This window comes from Bactrocera neohumeralis, chromosome 4 (genome assembly GCF_024586455.1).
Source record: "Bactrocera neohumeralis isolate Rockhampton chromosome 4, APGP_CSIRO_Bneo_wtdbg2-racon-allhic-juicebox.fasta_v2, whole genome shotgun sequence".
Classification (NCBI taxonomy): domain Eukaryota; kingdom Metazoa; phylum Arthropoda; class Insecta; order Diptera; family Tephritidae; genus Bactrocera; species Bactrocera neohumeralis.
This window is the reverse complement of record NC_065921.1, coordinates 6,795,254-6,820,829: the sequence shown is the minus strand read 5'-3', so window position 1 is coordinate 6,820,829 and position 25,576 is coordinate 6,795,254. Positions and strand designations below refer to the sequence as shown.

The 25,576-nt window shown below is 36.7% G+C and overlaps 6 protein-coding genes across 35 annotated transcripts in view; 1 reads left to right on the top strand and 5 right to left on the bottom strand.

Moving 5' to 3' along the window:
- The window catches only part of LOC126756915 (protein immune deficiency), a 243,375-nt gene that overhangs the window by 168,808 nt on the left and 48,991 nt on the right, over positions 1 to 25,576 (top strand). The window lies entirely within an intron of this gene.
- Positions 12,598 to 13,105, bottom strand: LOC126756943 (sapecin-like). Its single transcript, XM_050470454.1, has one exon. It carries the CDS (start codon positions 13,013 to 13,015, stop codon positions 12,734 to 12,736), a length of 282 nt encoding a protein of 93 aa, XP_050326411.1. The 5' UTR covers positions 13,016 to 13,105; the 3' UTR covers positions 12,598 to 12,733.
- Positions 15,882 to 16,378, bottom strand: LOC126756942 (sapecin-like). The gene has a single exon (XM_050470453.1). It carries the CDS (start codon positions 16,279 to 16,281, stop codon positions 16,000 to 16,002), a length of 282 nt encoding a protein of 93 aa, XP_050326410.1. The 5' UTR covers positions 16,282 to 16,378; the 3' UTR covers positions 15,882 to 15,999.
- On the bottom strand, positions 18,295 to 18,791 carry LOC126756941 (sapecin-like). Its single transcript, XM_050470452.1, has one exon. The coding sequence runs from the start codon at positions 18,702 to 18,704 to the stop codon at positions 18,423 to 18,425; it is 282 nt and encodes a 93-aa protein (XP_050326409.1). The 5' UTR covers positions 18,705 to 18,791; the 3' UTR covers positions 18,295 to 18,422.
- On the bottom strand, positions 19,438 to 21,006 carry LOC126756903 (ataxin-10). The gene is made up of 3 exons (XM_050470402.1): positions 20,937 to 21,006; positions 19,778 to 20,883; positions 19,438 to 19,709 (listed from the first exon to the last, which is right to left on the bottom strand). The coding sequence occupies exons 1-3, from the start codon at positions 20,951 to 20,953 to the stop codon at positions 19,546 to 19,548; spliced, it is 1,287 nt and encodes a 428-aa protein (XP_050326359.1). The 5' UTR covers positions 20,954 to 21,006; the 3' UTR covers positions 19,438 to 19,545.
- LOC126756866 (sorbin and SH3 domain-containing protein 1) overlaps positions 22,655 to 25,576 on the bottom strand; it is a 93,405-nt gene continuing 90,483 nt past the window's right edge. For all 30 annotated transcript variants that reach the window (XM_050470323.1, XM_050470325.1, XM_050470324.1 and 27 more), the window contains 5 exons: positions 24,562 to 24,901; positions 24,379 to 24,493; positions 23,376 to 23,582; positions 23,079 to 23,311; positions 22,655 to 23,012 (listed from right to left, as the gene is read on the bottom strand). In XM_050470323.1, the coding sequence (XP_050326280.1) occupies positions 22,841 to 23,012; positions 23,079 to 23,311; positions 23,376 to 23,582; positions 24,379 to 24,493; positions 24,562 to 24,901 (1,067 nt within the window). In that variant the 3' untranslated portion in view covers positions 22,655 to 22,840. The remainder of the gene's footprint in view (positions 23,013 to 23,078; positions 23,312 to 23,375; positions 23,583 to 24,378; positions 24,494 to 24,561; positions 24,902 to 25,576) is intronic.

Genomic DNA, 25,576 nt, shown 5'->3' with positions numbered 1-25,576 from the left:
CAAAGTATGCATAGTATATACATATACCTAAGTATGTATGTATAGTTTATAGGCAGATGGGAGTACTGAAACCCAGTAAGTTCAATTTAACTACCACAGTGAAGCAGTAGTTACAATACTCGTTCTATAGTGAATATATTTGGAGTAGTATGTAACTAGTTCGTTAGTATGGGCTAATAATTGTCTATAATAAAGTTATATATTTTCCTTAAAATGCAAAATAACGTAATATCACTTTTCATAAGTTTGCTAGCGAAGGAGAACGATATAAAGAAAAAACTCATATTGAAATAAAATTTGATTTTTGGTTATATATTGGTTAATGGTCAACGTTACAAGTTGAGCCTAGGTATACGCGAACTAGTCTCCACTTATTGAGATATTGCCATGGAATTTTGCACACATCTTTTTCTACCAAAGAAGCTGCTCATTTGTCGGAATAGCCGATATCGGACCACTATTGCATATAGCTGCCATTCGAACTGACCGGTCAAAATCAAGTTCTTGCATGGTACAAACTTACCGCTCGAAACCAAGATAAATATTTTTGTACCCCTTTTGTACCATATGAACTGTACCTGTGAAGGGTATTATAGGCAGCTATGGTATACTAGCTGCTAAACATTTATATTTGTGGGGTCACCCTTCTTTGTGTAGATATATTAGTATAGCTATGTGGATGTGTAATCTTTTGATATTATGAATTTGATTGTCATCTACTCTTTTTCGTTCTCTTTTTAGTAATTGCTGAGCTATTAATTCATAATTCCATTTCCAGAAGCCAATATGCCTTGACTTATCGCCACAATTATGTATGTATGTGCTCACAGTAGGTAAACAATTTTGTTTTAGTGTCATTATGCCAAATCATAATCGTTTGCAATAAAGAATAATCCAGTCGAATTGTTTCGGAGCACTTTTCGCCATGCAGTTATGTTTGTTTTTTTGGGGAAGCCCTATTTAATGAATAATATTTATAAACAATAAAAATACCTCTGATGTAGACACGCATGTGTGTGTGTAAACGTAAACAAATTTGTTAAATTATTCCAAGGGCAGCACCTACATTGAGATGGCTGTGAGCCGCTTTCGAGCTTATCGCTTGGTGAGTGATAAATAAATACACAATTATAGCCAATAAAATTGAACAACGTCCAGCATGCAGTGAAGAGAATATAGCAGCTGTGGCCGGGAGGGAACACGAAGACCGTGGAGAGTCAATTGGGCGCCGTTCCCAGCAAATAGGACTGACGTATGATACGACTTGGCGCATTTTAAGTCGAGATCTTAAATTGAAAGCATACGAAATAGAGCTTGTGTTAGAACTGAAACCGCTCGACCTTCCCAAGTGACATCGCTACGCTCTATGGGTTCTTGAAGTTCCAAGAACACCCGACGTTTTCCAGCCAAATTTTGTTCAGCGATGAGACCCATTTTTGGCTAAAAGGAGCTGCCATTTCATCCAGAAAAAACAAGGGTTTAGTGTGCTTTGTGGGCCGCTAAAATTATCGGTTAATTTTCTCCAAAAGTGGTGTCGGTGAAAATCTAATCGTCAATGTCAACCGTTATCGCGCCATGATAACCGACTATTTGATGCCTGAAAATAAAGCTCGTGATCTCGACAATTTCTGGTTTTAATAAGACGGCGCCACTTCCCACACATCGCATCAATCAATGGATTTATTGAGAGAGCACTTCGGGGAGCACATACATAATTTCACGTTTTGCGTCGGTCGATTGGCCATCAAGATCGTGTGATATCACACCGTTAGACTTTTGCGTGTGGGGAAATGTGAAGCCCAAAGTCTATGCGGACAATTCCGCTTCGATTCAGGCCTTGGATCAAATCATTTCACGTGTTCGTGTACGTCAATTACCAGTCGAATTGCACGAACGAGTCATCGAGAACTGGATTTAACGAATGGACCATCTGATACGTAGCCGCGGTCAACATTTTTAAGAGATAATCTTCAAAAAATAAATTCAAAAGAATGTTCTTTCAAATGACAATAAATATTCCCCATTAAATTTAAAGTTTCTAAGGTTTTTCTTAAAAAAAATAAGGAACCTCGAAAAGCATCACCCTTTAATTAATATATATTTTTGTTAAGGATAGACCTAAATTCAAAAAAATCGATTTTTTTCATATCGATGCCTTTAAAAAGAACATACTAAATTAAAAAACATATCGGATAGTTTTTGAGGTAAAACCGTATAAAGTTTTAAATATATATACAAATATATTTGTGACGTCAAAACACTTCCAAAATCGCCACGCCCACCAACTGCGTGCATTATTAATGTGTTCAATAAAAGAAGAAAATCTGAAAGAAACCTTTTGATAAACATTTTACTTTGAGTGCTTTCAAAGCATATTTACAAGTGCACACGCATATAAACATACATACCGTGTGTAAATACATACATACAAGTATAACACACATACACTTATTTAACACAAGACCACTTGTTAACAACAACGACGGCTCGTTGGCGTTGAGTCAGTTGATTGGGCCAGATGGTGACGACGGCGATTCGCCTCACTTATTAAAATCTTCAACAAAGCATAAGAAATTGCACGGTCACAGAATTTTGATTTTCCCAAATTATTTACAATTTTTCTATATTTTTCGACAATTTCTAATTTTGATGATTTAATAGGCGAGCCAACTGAAATTTGCACGAAAGATTTGTGTGTTGAGTGTGCACAAAACACACACACACACAGGCCATTTATTCATTATCGGTCGCACTGATCATCATAACGGCGCATCTATCCTTTCATTGCTTCATTGAAACGCTTTATGACCGTTGAAACGACGAGCGAATCTCAAAGGCAATTAATTAATTAAACAATTTTTGTTTTCTTGTTGACGATTTTCATAAAACATTTTTATTATGAGTGAAATGCAATAGTGGATAACAAATTACTCGCTAAAAGTGCAAATAAGCACTTATTTCCCCTCAACCGCTTTCCTGTCCGAGCGTTTATCAGCGACAAGCGCACACGTGCTGGCGATTGCAGTAACCATCGTTTCCTCTCCCGAGCATTATGCAATGTGCCTTGCAGGCGTAGCTGTTGCAAGTGAAGCGCCTTTGCCGACTTAGTGCAACAACGGGATTTTGCTTTCCTTCAGATAATTGTGTTGTTAATGGTATTGTGCCGTCTGGTGCCACTTCCTCACTGCTGCAGGCGTAAATGCAGAAAAGGCAGAGGGAAAACGCGAACAGCAAGATTTTTGTCATAGCGAATTGTTAATGCCGCGAAGTCAACTGAATTTTGTTGTTCTTAAATCTCTATTTTATATTGCACTTGAGCACTTTCGCTTCAAATTTGTTGGCGATAACGCGAAAATCGCGCATGTGATTCCCAGAGTATTATGTTTACAGTGCAAACTTTACAGCTACACATATAGTATATAGGCACATATGTACATACATTAGGGTTTCTCTTATTTGATTTGAGTTGAGATTATTGCGCGTGCTGACAGCGGAAGGTGTTTGGTAGTCAATATTTAATTATTATAATTTTTTTTTAATGCAATCAAAAGTAATTACTATCTGATATTGAATTGTATCATTTTAAGAACTCCATTCCTCATTTATATTAAATTTTTAATAAGTAAATTAAAAAAAGCAACAAAAAACATATAGTACCCTTCATAGGTGCATTTTTATAGCATTAAAGGTTATAAAAGGATCCGCCATTTGATTTCGATCAATCACTTTGTATGGTAGCTATATGATATAGTGGTCCGATCAGAACAATATGTTCGGAGATTGTAGCACTGCCTCGAACAACGATCTATGCGGAATTTTGTGGAGATACATTGTCAAATAAAAACGTTTTTAATACAAGCACTTAAGTTTGATCGGTTAATTTGTATGAAAGCTATATGCTGTAGTTGGTCGATCTGAACAATTTTTTCAGAGATTATAGCGCTGCTTTGTATAATAATCTGTACTAAAATTCGTAGAGATATCTTTTCAAATAAACGATTTTTTCACACTAGAACTTAATTTTGATCGTCCAGTTTGTATGGCAGCTATATGTATGTTATAGTCGTCATATAACAGCTTGTTCTGACAAATAAACAGTGTCTTTGAAAGAAAAAGACGCATGCGAAATTTCAGATCGATATCTCAAAAACCAAGGAACTAGTTCGTGTATATACAAGTACTTTGAGCGTAACGCAATTTTGTTTGCTCAACACGATTCTGTTGCAGTTATTCGATTTTGTTACCGCAGCTAAGAATATTTACTTAAAAGTAAATAAGTTGGACTAATTCTTAGAAAAATTCCTTAATTAAATGTGTGGCCGTATGCACTATGTACATACTTATGTATGTATGTATGTATGCAAGTTGCTAGAATAAATGCGGGTTATCCAAATGATTATATGAAGTACGAGCCCTCCATGGAAATTTATGGGATTTATGAGATGTATATAAAAATATAAAATTGTGAAAAATAAACGTGTAACTTTTTTAAGCTGAGCTATTGGATTTGCATAACGGTTATTTACACACATACTATATGCATATATACATATACAAGTATATACATATATTGAGGGAAATTCCTTTAAGCCTATCGCCACCATTTAAGTTGAGATAAGATTCAATTGCTACTAGAAATTAATTTCCGCTACTCAATTAGATTACATAATAAACCTATTTGACAAACGAATAATTCTGTGTGGTGTTGAGGTGTGTACACATGGTCTTCTTCCATACAGCTTCTGCAGCTGGCATCCGCTTAAATTTTCAACATTGACGTGACCTCGGAACTGGAGAGAGATTTGCCTTACTAGATGCAAAAAGCTCTCTAGATCGACAAAGATCGATTTTGGGACAAAAGGATGGTGCGAAGAACCGATTTATTCTGATTCCATTGATAGCGGGGCCAGGGTGCCTTTTCTTGCCAGTTTTTCAGCTTTGCAGTTACCTGTGATCTCATTTTGACTTAGTACCCGCACTAGTCTTATTACAAAGAGACTTGATGCCACCGATAACGATTCCTTGAACACATGGTCACTTCCTGAATAGAACTGCACTTCGGCGCGGTAATTTTACCGCTACCTTAATGACAGCAAAATCGGCTTGAAAAACGGTACAGTAGTTAGGGAATTAGAATGAAGAACTGAAGTTGATAGAAAGTTCCTGACAATATATATACCTCTGCACCAACCTTCCCCATACCTTGATCCATAAAGAAACTCCTTTGTCATCCATCGACTTCTACCATCGCAGGTATGTGGGCAAAGAAAATGTCGTCAGAGTTTGTTTTGGCGTCTCTATAATCCAAAAGATCCGGTATGAAGTCAAAGATTACCCAGTATCACCCAGATTTTCTAGGGGTGATAGCAAGTTTCACGGCCATAAATCTTCCTCATCATCAATTGCCTTGGTAGAAATCTCAGCCGAGTGTCCTTGATTGTCATAGTAGGTTTAAGGTTATATGTTTGTTTCAATATCAATAGCCCTTTTTCAACCTATCACCATTATGATTCTAAGCTGGAAAAGTTCTATCTGAACTACCAATTTTTATAGCAATCACAAATAATGTATGTGTTATCTATAATGCTGAGAGCAAGTCTTCTGTTCTTCGTATACATCCTTATACATCCATATGAAGAGACAACGAAAATTTTCTGTTGGAGAGACAATTTTTGCGATTCGTTTTGTCCGCATCTAATAGACACATTCAGGAATCAAGAGAGTTTTTAACGTGAATATTATTATATAAAGGCTGTTCTCGGCATTTAGTTAAGAACTTATGTAGATTAGAAAAGAGTAGGTAATGCAGCAGATCTTGAAAAACTCCACATGAACTGCTAAGGAGGCTTATCCTTTGCTACGCCATCAACTCCTAATTATGGATCATAAAAACTCTCAAAAATCGGAAAAGCGTCTAAAGTCTGTTAAAAATTCATTGAGGCGACCCAGACATGATCCGACTGAGAATTTTGGGACCATTCTTTTCACTAAAATTTATAATAGCAAACACATTAAAGGAGTTAAACTAGGCTTAGTATAGAATCCGGAAAATTCACGTATTTTCTGAAGTTATACTAACATAAGGAAAGCAAATATAATTTTCTAAAAATTTTTATTTTTTTTATTCAATCATTATAATAAAAAATCTTTACATTCGACAAATACAGACTTTTTGGCGGCTACAATAACCACCACGTCGGCCAAGCAGCAAGCAATGTAATACACAAGCCTCAGTGCTCGCCAGCACATCACATGTAAAACGCTTTTGTCGTCTCAAGCTCCTCAAAGGTTCGACATTTTCCACAGTCAAAGGTGCTCCCAAGGCACTTCCATCTTCTGGTTCCATGGCAGCTCCATCTACGTGATCGCCCTGAGCGACCGTAAATAGGCAAAGCACACAGACGAGTCCGGCAAAAAGCACGAGTGTCTTCATATTGAATACTTTTAGTTTAGATTGAATTATTGGTGTTGCTGCGAAGGTTGTTCTGTTCTGAGACTTTACTTCACTACTCATCTCTTTTATACTCAATTCTCAATGCTATAAAACTGATAGTGTTGACTATTAGGATTTTCCATTGCAGTTTGTTTGCACACTTGGCTCAACGTTGAGGGGGTTCACTACGTTATTTCATACAAGGCATTCCCGAAGGTGAATGAATGCGTGATCCAAGACACTGCACTTTGCGAATGATAAGCGCTGTAATGTTTGTTTACTTTACCTCATTAAGTAGTATGCATGTAGGTGGATATGTATGCACTTAACGCTCTTGGTTTTTACCTCCTGATGCCATACCTTTTTCATATTAATTTAGGTATTCTTTAGTTTAGTGTTAGGCGATAGCAAGCTTAAGTTGCTTAGAGTTTAGTCATAGTTTCATTTCAATTAAAAAATGAAAATTAATTCCTTCTTAACATACCACATAGGCGTATTGGAAAAAATGAAACAACGTCCTCTTTATAACAAAGTAGCTAGATATGGAGCCGAATGAATGGAGAATCATTCGAATAGACAGTGGGCTTCTTCTATTTGGAGAAATTTTGGACCGATTTGTTTTGATAGTTATCTACTGTACCTATTCTTAATATTCTCAGAGCAAGAGCTCGGCTTTAAGTAAGATTATATTGAATAATATGGCTGATCTTTGTGACAGGAGTCATAAAGGATCCCACTTGTACTGTTGATCTATGGATCCATAGATGAACATAGATCAACAGTACCTCGAAAATCGACAAAGCGCCTTGAGGCTGATTCCGGCCAATACCTCTGATTCGCAATCCAGACGAGATCCGGCTGATCATTTTTTGAGCGTTCTTTCTTTCAAAATATCATTATTAGGAAACATTTTAAAGGAGTTACACGAATTATGCACCTGAAGGTATTTCTCTGGCATTGATCAAGTTACACGAGTTATAGCTTTATAATGAGGAATATTTGTATTTTATCTTAAATTAAGTCAACAATAGGAAAACGGATACAATCTTTGCAAAACATTTTCTATCGTCTTCTTAAACATTTTCACAATTATTGCTGTAATAATTTTTTTTTTCTCGAAAGTATAGTTATCACTAACGTCAAATTCAGACTTTTTTGCTGTTACAGTATCCGGCACTTTTGCCTTTAAGCCAGCAATGGACTGCGCAAGCTGGATTGTTCTCCAAAAAAGCAAGCCGGTGAAACGCTTCTGTCGACTCAAGCTCTTGAGAGGTTGTATGAAATGTTTGTTACACCCGAACTTAACCTTTTCTGACTTGTTTTTACTTTTAGTTAATCCTACTAGTAGCCATAATTGAGAATATCATATTATTATTAACCGATGTAAATGTTACGGTTAGTGATCTAACTAAAGTAACTTAAATAGTACTAATTAGCTGTTACGAAAATCAAACAAATGCAAATTTATTTAAGTTTCATGATAAAACTATATTGTGTCGGATAAAAAATGAGCTTATGAGGTAAAAAGAAGTTGTTGAATAAGTGCACCATTAGGTAAGAAAATCCAAAACAAATATATCAGCGCTTATCACTCGAAAATGGCAGTGTCTAGACTTATTCATTCAAATCGTGCAAAGAAACTGTGTCGGATAAGCCTAATTGTCAACACCATCAATTTTATGGCAAATTATTGTGTATAAAAGAGGATGAATAACGAAATCAAGCCTCACAACACAACAGCCTTCATAGCAAACCCAACAATTTATTCGATTTGCGAACGAAACTAACTATTCAATATGAAGACACTCGGGTTCTTTGCAGGACTCGTCTGCGCGCTTTGCCTGTTTACTGTCGCTATGGCCTATCCTAGCGAAGACGTTGCCGCAAGAGCAGAGCATGGATCTGTGGTGCATGGATCTGTGGTCGCAGATTTAAATGTGGAAAATGAGGCATCTCTCAGGAGCTTGAATCGACAGAAGCGTTTCACTTGCGATTTTTTGGAGAACAATCCGGCTTGCGCAGTCCATTGCTGGCTTCAAGGCAAAAGTGGCGGTTACTGTAACAGCAAAAAAGTCTGTGTTTGTCGTTAGTGATAACTATACTTTTGAGAAAAAAAAATTATTACAGCAATAATTGTGAAAATGTTTAAGAAGACGATAGAAAATGTTTTGCAAAGATTGTATCCGTTTTCCTATTGTTGACTTAATTTAAGATAAAATACAAATACTTCTCATTATAAAGCTATAACTCGTGTAACTTGATCAATGCCAGAGAAATACCTTCAGGTGCATAAGGTTTGTTAGTTATGTACATATGTATATGGGACGATTTAAAAATATTATTGAACCTATAGTTACAATTCTTTAAAAACTTTCAAAATGGGCTCCTTCTGAATTAAATTTCATTTGAAGGCGTCACTGAAGGCATTCTCCGGAATAGCCTTGAAAGCCGAGGTGCATGTTGCTTGGATCTCCTCTGTCGTCTTAAAATGCTTGCCTTTCATCGGCTTTCTCAGGCAAGGAAAAAAAAAGTGCGGTGGGGTCACATCTGGGCTTTAGGGCGGCTGCAGAAGCGTTGAGATGCCGGCCTTAGTTAGATAACTGTTCACAAGAAAGGCGGTGTGTGCCGGGGCGTTGTCGTGGTGCAACTTCCAATCGGCTGTGATGTCCTGTCGGACCTGATTGACCCTTCGTTTGAGTCTCTTAAGGATTTACACGTAAAACTTGACATTCAACTTTATTTGCTTTGTTCACGAGGAACAAATTCATGGTGGACGATGAGCATGGTTTTCACTTCGGCTTTGCTCTTCTTCCAGTCTTCATCAGCGACCTCTTCCCGGCCCTCCAAAAATGCCTGATGGAACTGAAACACACCACTTTTTGCTAAAGCAATATCTGAATAGAGCCTGCTTGATCATATCAAACGTCTCTGTCGCTGATTTATCGAGTTTCATACAGAATTTAATCGCGTACCTCTGCTCTAACGAACGCTACTTTTTCGGCCAGCACCACTCACAGAAACACGTCGCGAGAAAATGTTTGTTCTGACTCTCCAGGTACTCGGAGTCAACTCACCAGCCGCTCCTCCGAAATCTGGGCGGTACCACGCCCATCATCCAATTTTCACCCCTTAAAAATGTCTTCAAGAATAACATTTGTAATTAAAATTCAGATAACTTTTTAAGCAAACCAATTTAATGCTTTATTTGGATTAATAATATTTAATAATTACATAAGATAAATATTTGTTTGATTGAAATGATTAAGACAAATAAATGTAAGCAACAGGTCTATAAAATATTTATTCGCTTCATTGACGACAGATACATGTTCCTCTACGACAGTAACCGCCTTTCCATCTTCCGAGAACCAAGCAATGACTTGAGCAGGCCGCCTCACTCTTGAGCACATCGCAAGTAAAACGCTTCTGGCGATTTAAAGTAGCTAAATTTTCGGGATTTTCGGCTGCCAATTGTGCATTGAAAGCATTAACCGTTTCGCTATCTCCATCAGTGGGTGCCGCTTTTGAGACGCTGAGCAAGCACAAAGCGCAGATGAGTCCAGCTAAAAATGCGATTTTCATTTTGTACAGGTTGTTGTTGTGGGCACTAAATGTCGTCTATTTGATAGCTGATAGCTTTGCTTTGAGTTGTGGTTGTTGCTGCGAAGACCGCTGTACACTGATGCTAAACTTGCATGCCCAATTGAGTTTTATACTCTGTAGCGAAACTGATAACACACGTAGACCAATTTTTGCAAACAAATATTTCTTTCCAACTTTTCGGGGACTCACGCGACACATTTCTATAGTGCATCAACAAAAAACATTTATAAATAGGTGAGTTTAATATTACTTATGTGAATCATGTCGGCCTCATCTGTTATTGATAAGCTGGGAAACATTTGTATTTCGGAAAATACGTTTCACTATTTTTAGCAATTCAATTTTTTTAATAAAATTTTATTTAAACAAGTAAGGAAGGGCTAAGTTCGGGTGCATCCGAACATTTTAAACTCTTGCAACTTGCAGGAATCAAAGCAAGAGAAATACTTTAAAGTGTAAAATCAATCATATAGAATAAAGTCAGCCGGATGTTCGAAAATTCTGTTATTAGTCATATGGGGGCTAGGTCAAGTTTTCGTCCAATTTTATATTTTTAAGCACAGAGATACTCTGCTATGAGTAAAACACGCTCTCTCATTTTTATTGAGATAACTTACATATTGGCTGATATATCCAGCATAAAGTCTCCCGGAAGTTCTTTATTAGGTATATGGAGGGCTCAAAAAAGTATTGACCCGATTCAACCCATTATTGATACACAGAGATATTATTGCCAAGAAAAGATTCTCTCTGAATTTCAATTTTATGCCCCATACACTGACCGATATTTTCGATCAAAAGTCAATTATATTCGGTAGTCGAAAAAGTATTTTCGTATTTCTAATGAAACTTCAACTTATTATTTTTTTTATATTTATACTAATAAATAAATAAACAAATATTGGTCGAGATATGTGATTTCATCAAAAAGTGGGCGGTGTCATGCCCATCGTCTAATTTTAGCAGAGGCACCTATAAAACCTTCGCATACCATCTCGGAAGTATGTATGTATATCCTAAAGTCTCTCGCGTTTTTAGTTATTGTTTAGCTAGCCTAGCTTTAACCTACCGTTATATGGGAAGTGAGCGGGGCTATCTTCCGATTTCATTCATTTTCACACTAGATTTGGTTGTTGTAGCTATAGTGGTTTAGGGCATATGTACATTAAACTTATTAGAGAACGGGGCCACGCCTTCTTTTTCAAAATCTTTTCACCACAGTAGCCTCTTGCTACTGCGATGCCCTGTGCAAAATTACAGTTTTACATCTTAGTTTGGTGCTTAGTTATGGCTCTTTATACGTTTTCGGTTAATGGCGTTTTGTGGGCGTGGCAGTGGTCCGATTACGTGCATCTACGAACTCGTAATTTTTTTTGTACTAAGGAACCCAAATAAAAAGTTTTATCGATATATCTACATTTACGCTTAAGTTATAGCTTGTACGGCAGGGCGGACAGACAGACAATCACCCGGATTTCAACTTTTATGGTCATTTTGATCATTTATATATATAACTCTTTATCTATCTCGCTTAGTTTTAGGAGATACGTACAACCGTTAGGTGAACAAAACTATTATACTCTGTAGCACCAGGTTGTAAGAGTAAATACTTCCTTGAGCCATTATATATCCTAGAAGTAATTGCGATCAGTTTAAATTTGCCGAAAAATAGTTTCTTAGGTTCGTTTTATTCTCAGCATATTGTCTATTTTATAGTTCTATACTCGTAGTTACATCTGAAAAAATAGATTTTCCCAAAAAGTTTTGTGAAATGAAGAACTCATCTCTGGAAGAGTTTTTTCGGGCGAGAATTATTAATAACGGGAGGCAGAAACTTGAGAACAATAAAGGGATATTTGTTGTATATGCCTTACCGGTTTTATACAGATATCAGGATGGGCCAGGTTTGTTATGCATAATATATGGAATTTCCATTTTGAAGATAGATTTTTAACTAATTTATATTTAATTAATAAACACCATAATTAAGAGATCTGCTTCCCGTTAGTTTTACTAATCTAAAGTTTAGGTCCCTGGATATCTCACAGAGATTGTCAGTATTTGTAAACTGTTCAACATTCAATTCAAGCCAGTGTAAGCGACATTAAGCGGCCATGAAATGCACTTCATACATATACAAGATCTTCTCTCTCAAGCTTAAAGCGTGGTCAAATCTGGTATAGATCTAATAATACAGAAGAAAACGGTATGATCCCAACAGGTTAAGTTTAGTTGATAGACTTATTGAGTTTGTCTTTATAGCTTGCTATTCAATATTATATATTATAGTTGGAATGATTTAAATATCCAGATAACGGAAAAGGATTCTTGGTCACGAAAGCTGAGAGACATGGCTAACGACTCAGCTCGTCAGATCATTTACGTATATATGTATATTATTTGGTGACCAACGTTTCCCTTCTAAATTTCGTAGAAAACTTACATCTGCCCTGTTCAAGATATAAAACATATGGTGACAGTATAAAAAACAATATGACACTAAAGAAGGAGTTCAGCCAGCGAAACTAACAAAGAATTAATAAATTTAATAAATTCGGAAATTACTTTCTTTAGTCTTTTATTTGTATTAATTCCATTATAGCCTATTTATTCCTCAATACAATTAAATGATTGAATAATTCAATTCTCAATGTAGTTATAAAGTAGCCTTTTTCTCCTCTATCCCGTCGTACATCCTTAATTACGACATTCGCAAACTCCACGTCCATTGCAGTAACCGCCACGGTTGCCACGGAGTAGACAATGGGCCGCACACGCACTGTGCTTGATGCCGAAACCGCTCAGTAGATCGCAAGTAGCGCGCTTTTGACGAGTCAACACCGAAAGAGGTTGCTCCCCAAAGCCAAGCAATTGTGCATCCTCTGGTTCTCCAACATTTGCTGCAGCAGGCGCTGCACTGATCGCCTGGAACAGGCAGAAGGCGCAGATGAGACCGGCGAAAAGTACGATTGTCTTCATGTTGAATATTTGGGAAACTTTGTTGGTTTTAGAAAGTTTATTGAGATGTATATAATGCACTGTTGCACTGTTAAAGTCTGTTGCGCTCTGATATGCAATTCAGATGTTCGTCTCTATTATATATACCTCGTCTTAGTTGGGCTGATAAGGCAGTGATCACGTACATATGTATATGTAGGTGTGGTTTTCCCAATAATAACAAATATTGGTTTAGCGTTGTCTAGGGGACTCACTCAGATGGTTTTGTTGTAATTTATTATGAGTTATTGAATTGTGATCACAGTTGGGGACTTCGAAAATATTTTGGCATTCTGGGAAATCTACTTTAATGCAATATTGGATTCCTCTCAACTTTTGTTAGTTTTGCACAGATATCCAAAAAATATATTGTGGGCTTTTGTTTAGCACTACGTGATGTAGGTATCTTTTATCTAACCTTGATTTACGTAGCCCAAGCATTTGCTTTGCTTCCTTATCCAGGCTGGAGAAAGCAGAACTAACGGCGCGGGTGTTGAGGCCAATGATATCAATATCATCGGCATACGCCAGCAGCTGTACATTCTTATAGAAGATTGTACCTGCTCTATTAAGTTCTGCAGCTTGAATTATTTTCTCCTGCAGCAGATTGAAGAAGTTGCACGATAGAGAGTCGCCTTGGTATCGAACGGCTCGGAGTGGTCCTTCCCGATCCTGACGGAGCTTTTGGTATTGCTCAACGTCAGTTTACACAGCCGTAATAGTTTTTCTGGGATACCAAATTCAGACACTGCGGCATAAAGGCAGCACCTTTTCGTGCTGTCAAAAGCAGTTTTAAAATCGACGAAGAGGTGGTGTGTGTCGATTCTTCTTTCACGGGTCTTTTCCAATATTTGGCGCATGGTGAATATCTGGTCGCTTGTTCATTTTCCAGGTCTAAAGCCACACTGATAATTCAATCAGTTTGTTGACGGTGGACTTTAATCTTTCACACAATACGCTCGATAGAATCTTATGTGCGATGTTTAGGAGATTTATCTCCCTTTTTATGAGGTCGCCAGATCACGCTTGAATTCTAACTGTTGGACATGCTTTCGTCCGACCATATTTAACAAAGAAGCTGATGCGTGCTCCTTATCAGTTCTTCAGTTTGAATAGCTCGGCCGGCAATCCAACACTGGAGACGTGTCTTCCGTCTATCACAACATGATCGATCTGGTTGGTAGCTTTTCGACCAAGGGACAGCCAGGTAGCTTGATGAATTTTTCTATGCTGGAATCTAGTATTATAGATAACCATATTTCGGCCCCCGGCGAAGTCTATCAGTCTCAACCCAATTGGGGATGTTTCCTCGTGGGGGTTGAATTTACCGACTGTTCTGCTAAAGATACCTTCCTTGCTCACCCTGACGTTAAAGTCGCCAAACACGATTTAAAATCATGGCGAGGGCAGCTCTTATCGTTCTTTTCTTCCGTTGGGGCGTAGGATATGTTGAAGAGCTTGAAGGGAATTATATGGAATAAAAAAACGAATATTGCTTTTACTATGGAAGGCCGCGAACTTTTCAATTGACCTGTTATTGCGCGCTTGCGATATTACGAGTTGTGGCAGTATTGCCAATCTTAGTCGCTTTCGATTTTATGTAGACTCAAAAGTTACTTGGGAACACGATATAACAAGAGCTTGCTTTTTTCTGAACGCTGAGCTCAGACTTTGGTGGCGCACTGTTAGGCGATTGCCCAAAATTTCTTTTAAAATTAGTTGGTGTTTTAGTCTTTGCTGGTGCGTCCAATGGGTTTATGGGTTTATTTAACCCATATAGACAATATAGACATCTAACAAAAATAGTAGATTATTTATTTAAATTGTATTTATTTTGCTTTGAATTTTTTAATCATTTTAAGGTTAACAATAATTTTATATTTATAGTATGTATATATACATTATTATAATACATATTTTATTTCCGTATGCTTGTTCATTTTCGTATGCGCGTTCACATGTAGATATCTTTTAATTGGGGCAAAAACAATCATATTGTTCATTACAGTAACCTTCAACCTTCGTTTGGAATGAACAAATACGTCTGCACAAAAGATGACATAAAATTAAACGGAGATTTTGACCAATCGGTACAACTTGCTTCAGTTCAGGCAATTGTGCTTCCTCTGATTCTCCAACATCTGCTCCATCAGGCGCTGCATTGATCGTCTGGAAGCGGCACAAAACACAAATGAGACCGGCGAAAAGTACGAGCGTCTTCATGTTGAATATTTGAAAAACTTTTTTGATTTTAAAAAGTTTACTGAGCTGTGTATAATGTTGCAGTGTTATAGTTTATTGCACTCTGACATGAAATTCAGGTATTGGTCTCTATTATATATGCCTCGGCTCAGTTGTTCTGAAAAGGCGGTGATCGTATGTATATGATTTTCCTAATAATAACAAATGTGTGCATAACTTTGTCGTGCGGACTCAATCAGGTAGTTTTGCAATAATTCATTGAGCATTATTAAGTTAAGATCGTCATATGGGAGCTTAAAAAATATTTTTCGAATACTGGGAAATCTACGCCCGTTCAATATTGAATTCGTCACACTTTTTGTTAGTTTGACTTAGGTATAAACGAATATAAGCACGACTCGCACATAAACTTAACAACTGAATATATCTTGTAGGTCTTGGAAGTGCTGCCATAAAAATTTCGAATTATTATACCCCCATAACATGTTGCATGGATTATAATAAGTTGTTCCGAAATAGACGTAGATGTAATAAAATCAAATTGAACGTATTTCAAACAAAACTTTTATACTTTAAAAATTCACTATATACTATACATATAAATATGTATGTATATTATTAAAGTATTAAATATAACCCCCACATATAAGTTTAACGAAAAGCATATTTTTTAAGATTTTATTAATTTTTTTAATCGTTTTTTTTTTTTGTAATATTAGTATATGTCCATTATAATAGTAAATATGAATAAAGTTTAATTTCACTCATTTGCGGCAAACGCAAACAGCACGGCTATTGCAATATCCACCGCGGTTGCCACGAAGTAAGCAGTGGGCCGCACAAGCGCTGTGATTAACACCGGTTCCGCTCAACAGATCACAAGTGGCGCGCTTTTGACGACTCAACTCCACTGCAGGATCTGCCTTCAGCACAGCCAACTCAGCGTCAACGGCCTCCAGAGCAGCTGCATCAGCAGGAGCTGCTTTGATGCCTTGGAACAGGCAGAAAACACAGAGCAGAGCAGCGAAAAGTACGATTGTCTTCATATTGACGGATTTAAGGTTTAGTTGAATTGGTTTCCCCGCAAATAGTTGCTGCTGCTGTAGACGCTAGAGATAGTTTGATGTTCAATTCAGTGTCTCAGCTCGGTTTTATACGCGGCTTGCGCCTAGCTTGGTGTCATATTGCTGATGTCGTACACGGTTTGGAATCTCCACCCACATAAGAGGGGACTCACATAGTTGGTATTGGTAGAATCTACTGGCGGTCGATGGGATGTACATATATGCTTTAAAGGTATACATATGTATGTTATTGATAAGTCGCGAATATTAAGTATTCTTGGAAATAACCACATCACTGCCTATATATGAATGTATGTATGTATATGTATGTATGTAGCGACGTCGCATTGAAATCTTGAAAGTAATTGAATCGTTCTGATCTGATTATGTGTGAGCATGTTTGTAGTAAGACTTTTTGCTCGCACCTAAAGACATCGGCGGAAGTTTTTTGTCATTTTTTCTTTGTTCGTGAAAAGTTTAAATTTGCATTATCAATATTCTGTGTGTGCATAAGGTACTCTTGCTAAGGGGATGCACTTTTGCGTACTTCAGTAGAGGTATGTACCTCAGTAGATAATTTCACGACCAGTTCTTCATACTTGTATACTTTTACCTTATTTGAATTTTGTTTTTTAGTTTTTAAATATAATGGTTCATTTATGTATTGAAAGCCAACTTGTTTGTAAGTAATTTATATATTTTACTATTTTTATTAGACTCATACTAAAGCTATGGGGTAAAAATATTAACAAAAATTACCAAGGTGAGAACCGATATTGATAATTGATCGGCGATATATCTCAAATAATTTTATTAATGCTTCACTCAAACTTATAAGTGGTACGAAGATTATCATAAGCCTAAATATTTCTTATATAATATATTGTGTTAGGTGTAGACGTCTACTGATCTCATCCATTTTAGATGATAAAGCACACTTCGTGAAGGTACCTTGTCATGTAAAAAAGTTTCCATACAAAGACATGTTTTCGATCGAACAGCTTTTATGACAACTTTAAGACATATGAGCAGCTCATCGTGTTTATATGTATGTCCCCGGGTCACTTTGAGGTTTCTGGGAGGAATTGCCTCCGATCTTCCACCCTCTCTCGGTCACTGATTACCATACAAATCGACGGGTCAAAGTCAAACTTACCGACCCAAACGAGGTTAGATCTCCGAAAGTACAACCCTTGGCTGGATAATATCCGAGTCAATTCCGTTAACATAGAACCGGCTGTTGTGGAATTGTAACGTAAACGGCTATCTCTTTGACCTTTCTCACTTCCTCGCAGCACGGAACCTAACACTCTCCTCCACTAAAACCCCAGCGACCATAATCACTAACTGGATGAAGGAGTACCGACATTACCTTAATACAGGTATGCTTGGATGCAGTGAAAAGCAGACGAGGAAGCTCTAGACTTGTCAGAAGACAGCACTCCCAAGTACGACAGGATGCCTCCTGATGTCTCATGGAAGAAGCGAGAAAGGTCGGAGTGACAGCCGTTTACCTTTGAACAAACGCGGTAGTAGATATCGCAAAGACCAATTACCCTTTGACTTACCTCGCTTATCGTATCTCTTGGAAGGCAGTAATGTAAGGTTGAGTTCCCGATGACAGAGTCTTCCTCTTCCTATCAAGAGTCTAAGCCTTTCAGGTGTATATTGTCATGTTAAAAACGTGAACCGTTAAAAGTTTGAAGTGTTGACAATCTAAAATTGGAGAAAAAATTCAAGGCATCTCGAAACTGATAACCGGAATAAAGCTATGAATAATTCTTCGGATTTCGAATTATGCATTTCCAGCATTCTTCTTTATCGTCTTTATATCAAGTTTTGAAAAATATCAGTACATGGAAGGAACATTCTCATTGTCTGTTTTTCATTTTACTTTATAAATATTTATATTTATAGAACAATAAAATTTTGGCAGTTGAATTTTTCATCTTATTTATTCATCTTAAAACCACTCTCTATCAACACCTATGTATGTATGATTTCAAAGATAGTTATTTTTTAATCTTGACAAAATTTTATTGAATCGGAAAAATACATTTTTGAAAAAAATATTCGTTAAAAAACACATAAACAATATGCGTTTGCTTCTGTTGTGAATCCACTCAGTTGCGGCAGACGCAGACACCGCTACCATTACAATAACCGCCACGGTTGCCACGGAGTATGCAGTGGGCCGCACAAGCGCTGTGATTAACACCGGTTCCGCTCAACAGATCACAAGTGGCGCGTTTTTGACGACTCGACTGCACTGCAAGCTCTTCCTTTAGCACTGCCAATTGTGCGTCATCGGCCTCCAGAGCAGCTGCATCAGCGGGAGCTGCATTGATGCCTTGGAACAGGCAGAAAACGCAAAGGAAAGCAGCGAAAAGCACGATTGTCTTCATATTGACGGATTTAAGATTTAGTTGAATTGGTTTCCCTGCAAATAGTTGCTGCTGCTGTAGGCGCTAGAGATAGTTTGATGTTCAATTCAGTGTCTCAGCTCGGTTTTATACGCGATTTGAGCTCAGCTTGCTGTCATACTGCTGATGTCGCGTACATATAAGTTTGGGATCCCCAATTGATTGATAGGAAAACAGTCAGTCGTTTTGTAAGGCATCACGTAACTGTTAAATTTACTTATATTTTTGCGGGGAATTACGTTCCAGAAAAATAGTTATGCCTCAAAGAAACTATCCTTCTTAAAAACACTTTTTCCATATGTGTGGGTGTGTTCTCTGACACTGAAAGTAGTTGAATACTTTTTGTGATCAAAAGCACATGTGAGTGTCGTATTCATTTATACCGAATGCCAAACGCGGAAGTATTGTGTCACGTTTTCATTGTCTGTGTTAAGTTCATAAATCTGTATTATCAATGCAGCGAAGCATATTTCAATGAAAGAATGTTCATACATAGATAACATCCAATATTCACCTTAATTGAAAACCATTTTAATGATTTATTTATGTGTTTAGGAATATTTTCTCTTTAGCAAAAACAATATTACTATTGATTTAAAATTTATGTTTTTTTATTTGAATCCTTATTAACTTAAAAGTATCAAAGAACCGTTAAGTTCGTTTGGACCGAAGCTATAATACTCTTCACAATTAAAAAAGTTTTTCGTACAAAAACTTAATTTTGATCGTTCAGATTGTATAAAACTATAGATTATTATTGTATAAAACGTCCAAACTAATTAAACAAAGAAATAGAAATACGGTTTTTTACAAGTGGCCAAATTTATCGACTAGGCTTAATGCGCAGAGCACCCATATCCAAATTCAATTCGTCAATGATGTCATTTTGTGCCGCGCCTTTATTCGTCATATTCGCTATCATTGCCTGAATCTCTGGACAGCCGTAACAAGCATTGCGAATTGCCAATATGCTCCACTCTTTCAGCACTGCAAAGATAACCAATACAATTAAAAACCACAATAAATTAATAATATTAAAGAATTATAATACTAACGTGGATTTCGTGCATCCATATTGGTACATTCCAGCAAAGTGGGCAGCAATTGTGTGTCTATGCAGTAGCCTTGATTGGCTGGATTTTTGTAAAGCAAATTCGCAATGCAACGCACCAATAAGGTTTTCAGCTCAAATGACAACTCTGTTTCGAAATCACGCGATATATTCGATGTGAGCGCCACTTCTTCCAATTTATTCATGGGCGTAAAGATATTTTGCGACTCTTTACCCACTTGCGCCAGGCAACGTAACAGGCTACTCACATTCAAAAATAGTGACTGTTCGCCCACATATTTATCTGCATAGAATTCACTGCCAGTCGCGCTGGCAATTACACGCAATAGCGCATAAGCTTCACGGGCGGGCATTGGATCAGTGGCAGGCATCTGTGCGCTATCCGGTTTGCAGATTAATATACGATCAGACTTTATATTAAACTCTTTGGTTATGTATTTCAACAGGAATTGATGTATGTGACCATTTGGACTGTCTTGACGCAGATAATGCACTAAATATTCTAGAAAGGAAATGCGTTCCGCCGGCGTCAAGTGCGCATAATAGCGTACGGTATTGTGCCCGCCATGTACAATGAAATGTTCAAAGAGAAAATGTAGAAATTCATAGTTATCCTCGCTGCGTTCATCCACAATTTTTTGCCATGCGCGCACTGCAGCACACAACGCCTGTTGTTCCATATTCGACACTGCAGCACCTTTCAATACATTGTACACTATCATAAGCAGTATATTGGTATGACGACCTAGTGGCGCCACCAATCCACACTCTACAATAGCAGCGCCATGACGTTGCCAAATGTTGCGTTGCGAATTTGGATTTTGCACAATTGCATTCGCGAGTAACTGCAGCGCCATTAGTTGTAGATTTTGTGGCGGTCTAGGCGTTATGCTGTTATCAAATAGTAGCTGATGCAACTGTTCGTTGAAATTTTCGTGCTCAGCAATTGCATTCTGATGCGCCGGATCTAAGGCACAAAGATTTCGCAGCGCTTTCAATTGCTCTACATAATGTGGCGCATTTGTGTCATCCAACGGTGGTGACTGCAAGTATATTTCGATTCGCTTAAGGCTCTCCAGCGGTTCAGCGCTGTAAGATTTGTACTTTTTAATTAATGTTTATCGAGGAAAACAAATACTCACTTTTTACTGCAGTCCATCGTTGTTTTCAATTTGTTTACGTTTTTATCAAATACAGTTTGACAGCTGGTGGTTAAATGAGCATGTGAGCTGCCACAGGGTGATGCGAATAATAAAGAAATGTGCTTGCACTGTGTTTTTGAAAATGAAATTAGTAACAAAAATATTACACATATAAATGAGTTAAAATTAATAAAATCATTATTTATAATAATTAATAATTAGTAAGTAATGTGATATTTAACATTTATTTTTGTTCTACTTTCAGTTAGTCATTATATCAAAAATAAATTTTGACATGACAAGTGTAATTTATTGCACAATACTTAATTTTATTGTAGTACTTAGCGTTAATTCTTGAGTTTTGAATTGAGTCAATATTGTTAAAACATAAGTGTATATAATTGAAATTAGCTTCCTTTAGAGAGAGAGAGTTATTAGTCTAGGTAAAAGGAAATTGGTTTTTGGTTTTAACTTATTTCCTTCAAGGTTTAATTTAATTTAAACATAGTAGAGAAAGACAGAAAAATAAAGTGTAAAAATTTTTAAATCATAAGTGACTAATATAAAAATATTTTTTTTTTAATTTTGATTTATGGCACAGTTACCATGAACTAAATTTTCTGCACACTCTGTGCGAGTCTGACAGAAATTTTATTAAAAAATATGATTTTTCCAAAATTTTGGAAAGTTTTATTAAAATTGAAACAAATAATACGAGTCTGACATACATTTTATTAAATATTATGATTTTGCCAAAGTTTTGGAAAGTTTTATTAATATTGAAACAAATAATTTTTTTTTTGGTGTTTAATGCTTTTTATTATTTTTTGTTTTTTTTTTTTATTCTAATAACAACAAATACATTAATATGTATGCAAATTAAAACTAAATTGTGTCAACTACAAACCAGCAGGCAAATATTTATGTTTAATTAACGTTTTATGTTTTTACAATTACAATGCAACGCGGTTACAGAATTATTAATATATATATTTTTTTTAATATAAGGCAACATGGATGGATGGTGGACACGGGTAAAGGCACATTTCGGTTCATTTTTTTAAGTATGTATGTAAAGGGTATACAAAAATAAAATTTGATACAGCACAGATTTAGGTATGTCGGTTTGTTTTACTAAGCTGTGCAGTGACACTAATATCGGTTGAATATCTTTTTGAATATTAAAATTTATTTATTACTAATATTTTTTTTCAAATTAAATATTTGTGATACACTGAGATTTTTATGTAATTTATTGCCCCTTTATTTAAGTTAATTTCGTACTGCTTGTGCAAATGTTTAATTAATCAATTAATAATGTTTTTTTTGGAAATAGCTTTGACTAGTTTTATTAGTAAACCATTTGGAGGCTTGCCACGCCGCCGCACTTGTGCTGGCTGCTCTTGTTGTTGTTGTTGCAAGAACCTCACTTTGTGTTTTTTAGCAAATTAAATACAAATTATTATTTTCCAACGCTAACTTTGTGGTTAATAATATACATATATGTATGTATGTACATACAAATGTATGTATGTAATATATAGAGTTATATTCTTCAACATTAATATGTGTAAATAAATATGTTTTTTTGTGTTTTTGTTTTAAGTTTAACCATTACACAAGTCTGCAAAATAAAATAATATATGTATGTATGTATATAATAACAACAAAAATTAAATGTAATTTATATTAAGCGACTTTTCCTATTGCAGCTGCTGGTATTTGTTTTTGTTTTTGTTTCATTAATATTTAATTTCTTTGATTGCTTTTCATTAAATTTGTTCATTCAACTAAAGTGTTCATCTCTTTTTTGTTTTTCTTTCTCTTTGTTTGTGATTGTGTGTGAGTGTGTTTAATAGAACGCATTGACCAGTTCTACTGGCGCCACCCATTCACGGAGGCGCTCAGCGTACCCGTTCCACATAATTGCCGGGGAAGGTGCCGAAGCAGCCCGTACGCTGTGACGTGCCCACGAACCAGCCGTCGTCACAAATCTCCAGCACGTGGACGATGTCGCCCTCCAGCAGCTCCATTTCGTCGGAGTTCTGCGGCCGGTACTTGTAGAGTGCGCGATAACTGCGGCAATGTTAAGAGCAAAATTAGCGAAATTTTGAATTAAATTTTGTTTTTGTTGCAACTTACACTAGAGGCTCTGAATGCGTGTCCACGTGTAGTGCATCGATTTTGTTGTTGTGATGTTTGGTTTCCTTGAGTATGCCATTTGGTGGCTGATGGCCATTTTTGGTTATTAAATTGAACTCGTTATTAATATTTGTGCGTAGTGTGTCGAGTGAGGGGCGTAAATTCGTGACGCTCGCCTGTTCGGTGATAACGGTGCGAGCGGCAATATCTTCGGCGCCAATATCAGTGAGTACCTGTTCGTTAATTAATATTTTAATAACGGTAATATTGATTTTTTAGTTATGCTCGGTTACTCACCTCAACATATGACACTGGGAAGATGCCCTTTCGATTGGCTATTTTGCCCTCAAACCAATTGTCATCCACACGTCGTGTGAGTGTGACCAGTTCGCCTTTGTTCAGCGACAATTCGATGCCGGATTGCGCTTGGAAGTTATATTTGGCACGCGCCTGTCCCTCTGATGGTTTCTTTGGTTGTTGACGAGCAGTTTCTTTGTTGACGACCTGTGAGAAATAAATTTTAATTAAGTGATTTTTGTGTTAAGGGCTTGCATGGGTTTACGGGCTTCAAAAAATCGATTTTTTTTATTGCCTTATTGAGTTTTAAAACACCTCTAGAGTATTGTCCTAAATTTTCAAGTTGATCCGAGTAATGGTTTCGGAGATACAGTCTTGAGAACTTGTGCGCTCGAGGCTAGCTGGGATAAGTGCTCCGTCTTTGGACATGTTTTTCTCGAAACTGTGTTTTTGAAGTCGGTTGGCAAGATTTCTCGAGATCTACTGAACGGATCTTCATGAAATTTTACTCAGAGCTTTGAGATATAATTTTTAAAAACTTGGATAAATAATTTTTTTCGATTGCAACTATTTCAGAAAAAAAAAATTGTGAAAAATATTGTGGCGACACACGCCCGCAAAATGGGACTGACAGATCGAGAAGACTGCAGGAAAGGCCTAGAGCAGGGCACCAGGGAAACAATGATGGATCTCTTGGGCATTTCTCTCGCATTAGCAAAACTACACTGTAAGCATCTGAGGTCCCCAATGTATGATACACTGGAGGAAGTATCAACAGCCGCAGAGTCTGTTAAGATTCGTGTCAAGCGCAGGCATGCTAAACGATGACTATCCCTCTTGGGAACTCCATCTGGTATCCCAAAGTACAAAACTGGTCTATGCGTGGCTTATTTGCTTACCAGATTAACCTAAACTAATCTAACCTAAGCCTTTTTATAACTCGTTATTATTTTCTAAAAAAAAAAAAACAAAAAAACAAAAAAAAAATTCTGGCAACACTCACCTCCACATAGCTCACGGGCAGCAGACCAATCATGGCATTAAATTCGCCTTCGTACCAATTGCGATCAATCTGGCGGCGGATGTAAATGATGTCGCCCTTCTTGAATGTGAGCTCTCTGCAAAAAAATTAGAAAACATATAATTTACAATTTAACAAACCTTTAAGCAAGTATTTCCAATTTACCTTGCATTTTGTCCTTGGAAGTTGTATAGCGCACGCGCTGCCGTTCGTGTTGTTATCGCATTCGGCGATTTGGGCGCCAAGTCCGATTGGAAGTCATCATAACGATTTAACGGTATTGGTGATTTTTGTGTAGGTGTAAAGTTATCGGTGTGACGGCGTGCATTCATATCCTGCAACTCCTGTAAGTACTTGCGACGCCGTTCCTCCTGATAAAGCTTTTGCATTTGTTCGGCTTGCCGTTGTGCTAAATCCTCATCCGACATGGCCTGTTTGTATTCATGACGTATTGGTGTCTTGAAATGGATATTTACATCCGATTCAAGATAACGATTGGGAGATTCTATGGAGGAGAATTAAAGGGATCGGAAAGGTTATTAACGGTTTTTTTTTTTTTGCTATATAATCAAAGTGCATAAGAATTTGGAGTTTATATTGAGATTGGGTGTTGGAAAGCTCATAGAAATATCATCGTTTTTAATGCACAACTAACGCTCCGTTGTTCAAGGGTTTTAACGTTTAACGCTGATTGTTTTACAGATAGCGTGTTACTTGAATTATATTTGTTTTTGGTATTACAAACTCAACATTAAAAGCAAATGGCTTAGGGGAACTTGTAGATCCTTAACAGTAGATCTTTAATTATTACTATTCAGATATTTCTGGTTTTGAATAATCTTTGAAAAAAGCTCTAACAGATCCCAGTTATAAGTATTGAGGTAGTTCTGTGTAGTAGTTACCATATTAATGGAATTTGGTTTTTGAGTTGATGATGATCTGTTTGCTTGATGAAATTTATCGCTGGGGTTTGACTTTTATTTACTTGTAACCGATCGCAAATGCATATAATAAGTAATTATACCTTAATCCCAAGCTTATCTTTCTATTTGTGTTAAACGTTCTGATGACAATCGACCAAGATGATGCTCAATATTCAAGTCCGCTTTTGGAAAAATATATTAATTTGGTGAATATCTTTTTCATGACGTGATTTAATTGAACGTTTGATGTTACTTAT